Here is an 11,598-nt window from a genome sequence, read left to right as displayed (position 1 = left end):
GAATACCTAAATATACAATAGACAATTGTGGAATGTGGAACTTTAGTGCATGCTACACATTACCCAGATTTACAACAAAAAAACCAAAATAAATAGAATCGGTCCAATTGTGTTCCACAAAACAACAAACTACTGGTGCTACGTTTGGTTTTGTGCTGCACAAAATGGCTGAGGACCTTTTGCGCAAGAGAGTGTTTCCCAATATATGCATTCGGAGCGTGGCACCTGGAGTTGATCCAGGGAAGACTTTACGGTGAGGCTGCCTGCCTAAGTGGATGCCTCTAATGATGCAAAACCACAAAATGTGATTTTTCTTTTTTTTTAAGGCAAGCCAAAATAAAGTGTCATGCCTTTACTTGATTCTTCAGAAAATCACAACCCTAGTGTTAACACAGGAAACAAATTTAAAATATTATACATTGAGTGCTCCTCACACTCGCATATAGTCTATATATTCAGACTTGAGGAAGTAAGCCAACACTGACGAGTGCGCAGGTTACCTGAATCAACCAACAAAATGGCGTGCTAAGTTGGTAGAATTTAACTGAAAACAGTCAATTGTTTGAGCTCGTCAGAAGGCAGGCCCACTTTGCTGCAGTGCACGTAGCTAGCAATGAGTCTGCAATTTCGTGGTAGCTGCTGTTTTATTCTGGTTTAGGATGGTTTGCAGGAATAGTAACACTTGTAAATCTTTCCTCTCGGACACCTATGCTGTTGGGGGTAAATGCAAGAATGCACCCCGAAAGTCTGTGCAAAACAATGGTCAAGGTATTTGCTAAACTTCGAAAATAAAAACAGATCAACCTGAGCAAAGTGAGTGCCTTTCAAAACTGCATCAAACTACTAAAGAGTAAAAACCAATAGGATGCGTACAGTTTTGTATACAGATAAAATACTAATCACCAAAGTGCACAAAACGCCACAGTAGTTGTATAGTATTACCCAGTGTACATGCACACTGTAAGACACCGTGTACAGTACTGGAAGCGAAAGAACAGATTATAAATAGGTGTCCGTCTTTCTCTGAATTACAAAGACAATATGTAGAGCATTCACATTCTTGGCTTTCAAAAGACACTTAAAAAAGTAAATGCAAAAACGTCCCGATCTCTAATATGAAAATAATGATAAATTAACAATTTACGCAAGTGTAAAAGGTAGTAAACTCTCACAAAAGGTTACATACAATATATTGTCATGTACATTTTGAGCAACTATGTTCAAAGCCTAAGAAAAGACCAACACCTCTCACCAGGAGAGGTAAAAAAATGCAAGTGTTTCTGTGATCAGTTCAGTTTCTTCATCAATGGGTTCCTTTCTTCTTCTTCAGGGCTGAAGTCGGTACAGAACCCATTGGGTGTCTGAGCGGATGGGGTGTGCAGGCAACTATCATAAGCCGTTGGCTCAGGGTAGAGGTACTCTTCTGCAAAGTCTGGGTGTATTTCTGCAAACTTGTAGAAGTGAGCTAGAAAATAAGAAAATAACTTGTCAGGAGTGGCAAGGAGCTTGACTTCCATGCACATTATTACTTGACTTTTTTCGATGCACAGCCAAAATAAGTAATGCTTATAAACTGGTCATTGTCTTAACTCCTGCTTTAATGTGATAACTGCAAAAAAAGGAAGAAAAAAAAACGTGTTCGTCTGTCACTTGGTCATTCAAAGCAATTGTCTCTTCTGCCTTTTTCTGATACCCCCAATTCCTTCTTTTTTGTTTCCTCAAATGTTACTTTTCTTTTTGCTTCAAAAGAATAATTGCATTATTTATGCAAACTCATTGTTACATTTTCCAAATGTTTATTTAAAGCGTATAGTAACCCATTCTCTCAAACCTTTATTCCCTCAAAATTCAGAAGCTCTGAACACAAAATTCAGCAGTAGGAACAAGAGATAACTTGCAGAAGATAGGAAACCCATCTAGTGATAAGTATTCTCAAATTAAAGGCATTGTCTAGTAAAACATTTTATTTAAAAAATAGATAGGCAACATAAAAAAAATACTAGCATTCTCTTTTTTAAAACTTCCTATGTAAAATTTTGAGCTATTCAAGCTCAAAATTCGCAAAAGCAAGCACATGGGCGCATCCATTTTGTGAAATGGAGGCCCTCCTGTGCTGGCTTTTGCTTTTGCGGCACTAATGAAGGAAAAGCCAGCCAGCTGTAGTAAACAAAAGCTACCGCTGGGTGGCTTTCCCTTCATTAGTGCTGTACGGGGAGGACGGGGACCGGAGACCAGAGCAGGAAAGCTGCAGCTGAATCTCGGTAAGTGCTGTTTATTTTTTTAAAAAAATAAGCACTAGCTGTGTTTTTTTTTCTCAGTTGTCCGGGCTGGAGGAGCCCGGAAAACTTAGAAATAAAACCGCAGCTTTAAAAACGTATTTATGTTTGCGGTCGCTTTTGAAGCGACCGCAAACATAAATCCAACGTTATTGTGTTGGAAAACGCTGCGGTTTTTCTTTCCAAGTTTCTCATGTTGGAGCCCGAGAAACTCGGAAAGAAAAACCACATCGTTTTCCAACACAACCGCGTTGTTTCTGCCTGAATCTGCTTTCCCATTTGGGGCTATCGGGCTCCCCACGGGGAGCCCGAGAGCCCCAAATGGGAAATCAGCTGTAGGTAGAAACACTACGCGGCATGTAAACATAACCGCGTTGTGTTTCTGCCTGCTGTGGCTTTCACTTTGGGTCTCCGGTGCTCCCCTGGGAGCACCGGAGACCCAAAGTGATAGCCACAGCAGGCAGAAACACAACACGGTTGTGTTGGAAAACGCTGCAGGTTTTCTTTCCGAGTTTCTCAGGCTCCTCCGAGCCGGAGGAGCCTGAGAAACTTGGAAAGAAAAACCGCAGCGTTTTCCAACACAAAAACGTTGTATTTATGTTTGCGGTCGCTTCAAAAGCGACTGCAAACATAAATACAACATTTTTAAAGCTGCGGTTTTATTTCTAAGTTTTCCGGGCTCCTCCAGCCCGGAAAACATAGAAAAAAAACGCAGCTAGTGCTTATTTTCTAAAAAAAAATAAATAGCACTTACCGAGATTCAGCTGCAGCTTTCCTGCTCTGGTCTCCGGTCCCCGTCCTCCCCGTACAGCACTAATGAAGGGAAAGCCACCCAGCGGTAGCTTTTGTTTACTACAGCTGGCTGGCTTTTCCTTCATTAGTGCCGCAAAAGCAAAAGCCAGCACAGGAGGGCCTCCATTTCACAAAATGGATGCGCCCATGTGCTTGCTTTTGCGAATTTTGAGCTTGAATAGCTCAGAATTTTACATAGGAAGTTTTAAAAAAGCGAATGCTAGTATTTTTTTTATGTTGCCTATCTATTTTTTAAATAAAAAATTTTACTAGACCATGCCTTTAATTCAGAGTCAAATCCATTGCCCTCCATTGGAAGGATGGAATAGCCCTTCTTGGTTTGCAACAAATGGTGGCACTGTTCATGTTCTCGCCAGCATGGGCAGTTACATCATTTTAGAAGATTAGGGACAGTTTTGAGCATGCGGGAAGGTAGCAATTTATTTTTATTCCTCGAGAGGAAAACCATCTATGTAAAAGATACTTGCGAGTAGCACTCATTTTGCAACTAGGTATCTTTAAGTGATTTAAATGCTATACAATATTATGCCAGCTTGCAGCTGAGGAGGAACAGTCCTTCTAAAATGCTAAAATAGACGTTAGGAGTCCACAGGTACACTATCTGTTTTCAAACCTATTCCAGAGCTAGTGGGGTGAGGGTGTTGGGGAGGGGCAGTCCCTGAACCCTCTAAATGAACCTTGTTTGCCAAGACGTATCACTTTCACTCATCCAGTACCAAGCACTCTTGATTCTGGCCAGAGTTTTCTTTTCTGAACTGCAAAGACCAACATGCCGTGCCATACAGAGTCAGTCCTGGCTACCGCTAGTGAGAACCAGTGCCTTTTTTACTGCTTTTTGAGCTGTGCTGTCTGTCCTATACAAGTCTGGCGAACTGTCTGCAAGACTCAACAACTTCCCTATCAACTTCCAGGGCTCCTGCGCCCCTCCTACACAGGCAACATTACTCACCATAGGTTAAATTGAGTGGGATATGAATATGCAAGCCGGCAAAGAAAACAAACTGCTAAATTTGCTGTTCACCAAAAGGGTGCAGGGCTAAGAGGAGCTTATGTACCTTTATACCACAGCAGCCCATCCGCGGAGAAAAGGGCATAATTTGATTGGGCTGCGGGGTCATGTGGAACATGGAGACAATGTGAGGGATAGGGAAGGCCAACAACATGAAATCAAAGGTATAAAAGACCCATGGGTGCCACATAGAGTAAATACTGTTTGGGTGAGGCCGGGGAGGGTGGAGGCGGACCAAGAGACCAGGAAAAGGATGGAAGATGGAGTGAAGCACTATAGAGGAAAAGGAGGACAGAGGATTGGCCTGAGAGGAGTACTTATAGAAATTCTTGTCTTGGCAAAGGATAGGCCAAGAAGGTCTCCACCAGCTCCACAGGCGATTCAAAATAACCACAAGCACAGGACAATCCTGCAGAGGATCGTTAAGAGTTGGATGGCTGGCTTACATTCAGAAAATTCGAGACCCAATGGTGGGGTGATACCAAAAGGTACCTAGGACAAGAAGCAGACGAATGATACTCAACAAGGAAGACATCTCAATGAAAAAAAGAAGTACAAGACACATACAAATCCCAAGCACTGAGTGACTCAATTTTCCACCAGGCAGATGAAGCCATGAGGTTAAAGGGTAGGATGGAGGACCAATGTCTTCAAAGTGCAATTTATTTCTTTGGTTCCTTAGTTTTCTTTTGTTTTATTAAAGACCCTTTGCATCTGGCCTCAAGCCATATGTTGATCCATTGGCCCATTATAAAACACACAAACACCACCTGATTCACATCTGGCAGCAGTGGTGCCCATGTCACTGAGAAAGAGCTATACCTTTTGCCCTATGATGGGTTTTGTGAGATTTCCAAATCCAAGCAAGAGCAATTTCAAAAGATGAGGAATTGGTCAGTGGACGGTATTGTGACAAATCTTTGGATGTTGCCCCTTCCATGAGGCCAGGGCGGTGAGGCTGCTACCCGATAGTCCCCCTGGGCTTCGTGCTTAGCGGGTGGATCTCATGGGGAGGGATCCACCCTATGAGACTAGGAACGACTATCTGGGGTGAATGTGGTAATGCACACCCCAAAATACTTTCCCTAATGTACTCCTACCCTGTTGTCCCATGTATCACTGTCAAGTCTAAAAGGAGTAAAATACTGGGATGAGGAAGAACCCAAGATCTCAGGGAGATTACCTTGATGGACATTGGGATGAGGAGGAAGATTCAAAGTCGTCAAGAAGGAAGAGGAACCGAAGAATCTTTTCGGGATGCTACCCAGAAGGCGGAAGCATCGGCAGTCGGTCTGTGATGGAAGGACCGAGCGGAGCACACCAGAAACAGGCTGACTACGTGCCATGTAGAGGATGCGCAACCAGCAGAGCAGGACACGCTGCAGAGCCACCACCACCGCAGCACCCACAGAATGGAGAGCGCAGAACGGGACGCGAGAGTGGCCAAAGGGGTGTCCCTTTACGGTCTGCAATCGGCAGACAGGACAGAGAGCTGGAGAAACAGGAATCAGGTGGAAGTAAGCCACCAAACCATTCAGACATGGAGAGTCTCCAGCCACCCAGCTTTCATCGCTGCAGAACTGCCACAGCCAGCGAGGAACCCATAAGAGAAATCGAATGCAGGAAACTGAACAGAGCAGCAGGCGGGCTGCATGCGGACATGGAAGAACCAGCAACAAACCCAGGGGTACCAGGGTTTTTGGGAGAAGCTCAAGAAACAGAGTCTGGGACCCGTTTAGAGATACAGAGACTGCCTTTAGTAAATGGAGCCAAGAGAATGCCTGGCAGGATAGTGAACCAGGCACATCAGCAGCAATCTGAGGAACTAAGAAGGATCTGGGACCCACCACCAGGGAGAAGGAGAGCACTAACCCTCTCCCGTATCGCAGTAACCAGTCAGCGAGTAAACCAGGTATGCCTGAGCAGGAGAAGATAAACAAATCGGGCCTGGGACCCTCACCCGCAGTGTATAAACCATAGAGGGAAGCAAGGGGAAGGGAGGCATTCCCACTGGTATTGGTGAATTGTGCAAATATATGAGTCAATGCCCTGGCATTACAAACTGCACAGAAAAGCTGAATACGGACCCGGGGAAGAGAGTCGATCCCCCAACCTTTATGGGCTGTGGCAAAGAATCTATGCGCCATGGCAAAAGATTCTAAAGAGACCAGCGGAAGGAATACCCCTTGTACTGGGTACCAGAAAACCAAGAGAGGTCAGGGGAAGGAGGACATACCCCTTGACTGTGTGTCTCATGAAGCAAAGGGAGTCATTCCCTGGACACTGCAGAACCAAGATACCTGGAGAAGGGGGGCATTCTCCAGGAACCCGATAGTGGAATTATGGGCAATAGGGAATGATGTTTGAGTTGGAACATTTACCTCTTGATATATATTAAGAACTTTGAAATAGCACATAAAGGCAAGAAAAGTTTAGATAGGATGCTAGTGGTTTGCTTATATAATCCGCCAGGGGCAGAGATGATGTAATTAATACTAGAAGCATTACACAAACTACTTGCAAACTGGTTAATAGTCCAAGATAACTCTGAGGTTTGTGTGATGGAAGACTTTAATGCGCATATGCTGGGGGGAGAAGTGAGTATGAATAACCCGAAACTGCATTCAAAATGTGTAATGATACATGATAAGGAGGATGGGGAAGGGCAAGACTGGGTGCAATTTTTTCAAAATTGGGAATTTGAGATGATTAATGGACGTACTGATAGTGATCATCCAGGTAAGCATACATGGAGTATTGGTTCATCGATCAGTACATTAGATTACATCTTTGTCTCTCCAAGTTTATTATATGTTGTGGATGTTATGGCTGTGGTACAAAACAAATGGAGCGATCATGCCATGTTGGCGTGCTCTTTTGATACTCCTGTTGCCGAGATCCCATGGCATGATAAGGGCAATGTTAAGATGAACCATGCGGGCACTAGAATACGATGGTCTGATATTAATATACAATGAGTAATGGAAGCCCTAATGAAGAGTGTCTACCTGACTTTGATGCATTCAATATGATGTCCATGAATGAGGTTGAGGAATGGATTCTCCTGTTCTCTGGCAAACATGCAACAATGCTGAGTAGAGCAATGGACAGCGACCAGGGGAATCCTCCTATATATGATAGTTACATCAGGGATGCAAAAAGATCCTTAAGGGCGGATATGCGTCGAGCGAAGAAATCTAGCTCGACGTGGGAAACACATAGCCTGATTATCAAGAGACTAAAGAATAGATATAGGGCTAATATTAAGGCCAAGAGAAGCGCTGATCGTAATAAAAATTGGCAGAGACTAGTCCAGACTATTTGCTCGAGGAAAATGTCATACATCTGGGCATTATTGAATGAAGCCAGGGGGAACAAGATAAAACAAACAGTTAACCCCATTGGTAGTGCTGAGTGGATTAGGTTTTTGGAAAATCGTAATGTACTTATTGATTCTGAGGAAACGATGCAGTTAAGCGAAGTACCACCCGACTCTACAATTGACATATCATATAACTCTATTTTGGCAGAGATTAAATTATTGAAATCGTCTAGAGCCCCAGGTCCCAACTGCCTGGTGAACATTGTAATTAAGAGTCATCCCGATTTTTGGGCCAATCTACTCAACATCCTATTTAAGAAGCTTTTGAGTGAAGGTAAAGTTCTGAGTTCTTGGCAAACAGAAATTTTAATCCCGATCTTTAAAAGAGGAACTTGTATGGATCCTAATAATTATCTATGCTTGACACTACAGGCAAACTATTTGCCTTGTTAATATTGAAAAAATTGCAAGAATGGGTGGACAAAGCGAATATACTATGTAAGTTTCAATGTGGATTTAGACAAGGCTATTCCACTTCTCATCACCTTTTGGTTATGGATATAATGCGAAGTAGGGCGCGGCAGAGTGGGCAACCCCCCCCTGTACGTGCTATACGTCGACTTTAAGGCAGCATTTGATTCTATTCCAAGAGAGAGATTGTGGAAGAAGTTGGAAATGTTAGGCTGCCCAGTTGACCTTTTATACTATCTTAGGTTATTACATCAGAACACCAAGGTGAGATTAAAATTAGATCTGCAAGGTCACATGACAGAAGAGGTCTCACAAAATAGAGGAGTTAAACATGGGTGCGTTACTGCCCCTGTTGTGTACAATTTATACGTACACGATATACCACAGGTGATAGCCTTGGCTAGTAACTGTCCTCCGAAGATTGGTAAAGATCCTTGTCTGGTTCTTGCATATGCAGACGACCTAGTAGTATTTGATCACACTATAAGAGGGTTACGCCGATCAGCTCGGGCTCTCTGGGACTACTCTGAAAGAAATGGCCTTATTGTCAATATAGAAAAAACTCACGTGATAAGATATACAAATACAAGAACTACACGTGTTAAGCTCTATATTGACAACATCGAAATCACATATGTTCCGGTTTATAGATATCTCGGGATTGAGTTCGAACCTTCAGGTAATTACCTCATATTTAAGCGTAACCGTATTATAAGAGCAGCCCAAATCACAGCCCTCTTTAAAAGTTTTACAATAAGTCAGGGGGGCTATACGCTATGGGGATCACGACATTTATACATCCAAGTCTTGTCCCCTATGATGGTGTATGGATTGGAAGTACTTTAACAGATGGAGCTAAACTGGTTGCAGCTAATTGAGGGAAAATATTGGTGCAGGGTATTGGGTCTCACGACATATATCCCAATGGCTCTCTTATGACTTGAGCTTGGGTTGATATCGTTGAAAGCATTGGTTTTGAAAAAGAGAGCAGGATTGTATCTAAAAATGGTGAAAGGAGCAGGTAATGCCTTATTGAGGGCAGTTGCTCAAGAATTTAATAAAGAAAGCTCCACATGCCAATGGGTAAATCAAATGGAACAATTCGTGAGGGATGTTTGTTGGACACATCGGGTAGGTCCCTTCACGGAGAAAAAGCAGGTCGCATTAGGAAGACGAGTAGAATTATGTGATTGGTTGGAGAATTATGAGCACCTCCGCAAACTTAAATCATATCATTTTGTGCAATTCAGATTATATACGTTTAAGAAGCCACAACAATACTTGATGCTATGTCCCTCAAATAGATTAAGACGTTTTATTCTTTTATTAAGACTAGAACATCTCCCCACTAAGGTGATCACATGGGTGTTAGATAAGACTGCTAAAGAACTGCAATTTTGTCGCCTTTGTAAGAATAGGGATATCCCGGAGACTGCCAAACATGTCCTGACCGAATGCTATGAAATGAGAGATGTAATAGAATATCATTTGGGAAGGTATGTACATACGAATGATACGATCAAGGAGAGGTCCTTTTGGAACCATTGTGTCAACACTGAAAGCATGCGTCTGTTAACTGCAATTTACAATATTTGGTTGAAAGTGGAAACACAATTGGGCATTTTCTTGTGAGGTCAGACATGATATATTAGCCGAGGCCAGCGTAAGTTGTATTATATTGGTATGAATGGCTGGCATGAGTATGAAGAATGAGGTCTAATACGCAACTTGATATAATAGGATCATTCGGTTAAGATATTGGCATACGATGATTAATACCAGGAATCGATAGAACTGTATTTTAGTAATGTAGGATGATTAATGGTTGGATTTTTGGTAATAAGTGTATTTTACCAATGTATGAATTTTGTCTGATTTTATGTCTTTTTTATATGCTGATGTATTTGTGTAAAGTTTATTTTTTAAACTAAATCACATTAAAGATATTATTATTATTATTATTAAGAACTTTACAACACCACAAACTGGAACTTTGTTTTGCATCCCTGAGAGGAACAGAGACCTGGAGAAGGGAGTCATTCTCACAGGAGAGGTTCCCACTGGCACTTGGAACTTTAGAACATTGTCTAGAGCAAGGAGTCATTCCGCTGGACCAAGAAGACCCTTTTCCTCTGTATTCTTAGTTACAAGTGTGAGGGATAGATGTAGGAATTTTGACACAACAGTGGTGAAGTGGGAGAATGGAAGACCAGGCTCCCGTCCTTCGCCTCTCGCGCATGGCCTAGAGGGTCACGACCCAAACACCCGCCACGAGAAGAGTTTGTCCATTTGCCAGACGACCAGATACCCTGGTACAGGAACATACGGATGTGTCCATCTGCCTGCCCAACAGCCCGCACTGGCCATGCCGACACCTGCGGCACGGATCAACTAGACTAAAATCTACACGTCGTTAGAGATGCCATGACGACCTAGACAACGGGAAGCACATCTGTACAAATGTACACACTGGACATTCCCACACCAACCTACACGAAGAATATACTCAGTGCTATGACGTAGGCGACAGGCATATTCACGGACGTGCATCTTTATTATTTTTACGTAGGCTTTCAGAATGCAGAAACGCAAGACGCGTCATGAACTCTTCTACTAGCTTGCTCACGCTTCTCTTGAAACCAGTTACCGCCATGAGAAGTATAATGAAGACAATACTGGTCATGAAATTATATGCTCCTATAACCTAAAGCACCTGTACACCAAACGGACAACTTATGCACCAGGCCCAAGGAGGCCTCAAACAAGAGCTCCCGTGGACATTAACAAGGCAAGAGTCAGTTGCTGATCCTGCAGAATGAGCTTGGCGAAGCAACCAGCCAAGGTCGCAATGTTGCAAACCTACGTTCCAAGAGTAAATCATCAAAGGCACGATGTTGCAACCTCGTACTCCACGCACCAACGTTAAAGTCACCCCGACAAATTAAACCAGACGCGCAGTAGAAAAACAATATTAATTGTGCAGAATTCTGCCTCTTTCACGGTCCCTCCCCACGTGACCAAGCCGAACCTGACGAGATGCCAAACCCAGGAGAACAGAGACGTCTGGATCCCTCGCTACGAGACACTGGCAGATACACTTGAAAGGCTCAATGGACATCTGCAACAGTGGGAGCGGTCCCCCGTCCAGCTATGAATAAGTCCTCACATTGTCTGCATGTACCCATAGTGAAACATTGTTACAACTTACAGGTACACCGAGAGCTGGGAACGACGGTGGTCCCAGGCTGGGAAGCTCATGGGCGCACCAATCAGAACATGGGGCTCTTATCACTGACGCCAGCAAATTTAGCCAATCCTCAGGAGTCTTCATGTAACAATTCTCATGTATCTAATTGTAGGGACAACCCAGATATACCACCTGACTACACCTTGTCCACTAATATCATTTTCTATATGTGTGCTATACTAACCCTACCACTCGAACACCCAATTAAGAGTGGCGATAGGTTTTTTTGTTAACTTTCTGAAGTGACGCAAGTAGCGCGTCATAATACCGTAAAAAGGGCCTGCGAGCCCCACGATTGTGTGTGTGTCAGGACGAACGCGTACGCTCCTTGACCCATCCCTGCCGTTTTGTCTAATAAACAGCAGAGTCACCTTGCTCCTTGTGTGCGTCTCATACTCTATCTCATCTCATCTGGGATATACACGGGAGGAGTTGGGGCCTCCCTGCCTGGAGGTCCGCG

General features: G+C 43.3%; 1 protein-coding gene across 1 annotated transcript in view; it reads right to left on the bottom strand.

The window, feature by feature from the left end:
• Positions 1-628: 628 nt before the first annotated feature.
• Positions 629-11,598, bottom strand: part of LPCAT1 (lysophosphatidylcholine acyltransferase 1) — a 1,148,174-nt gene continuing 1,137,204 nt past the window's right edge. Inside the window, exon 14 of the mRNA XM_069620435.1 lies at positions 629-1,465. Coding sequence (XP_069476536.1) covers positions 1,287-1,465 — 179 coding nt within the window. The 3' untranslated portion in view covers positions 629-1,286. The remainder of the gene's footprint in view (positions 1,466-11,598) is intronic.

The sequence above is a fragment of the Ambystoma mexicanum genome, chromosome 5q (assembly GCF_040938575.1).
Source record: "Ambystoma mexicanum isolate Mex_15411 chromosome 5q, UKY_AmexF1_1, whole genome shotgun sequence".
In the NCBI taxonomy this organism is placed as follows: Eukaryota; Metazoa; Chordata; class Amphibia; order Caudata; family Ambystomatidae; genus Ambystoma; species Ambystoma mexicanum.
The sequence above is the reverse complement of the archived record's forward strand: the minus strand, read 5'-3'. Positions and strand labels throughout refer to the sequence as shown.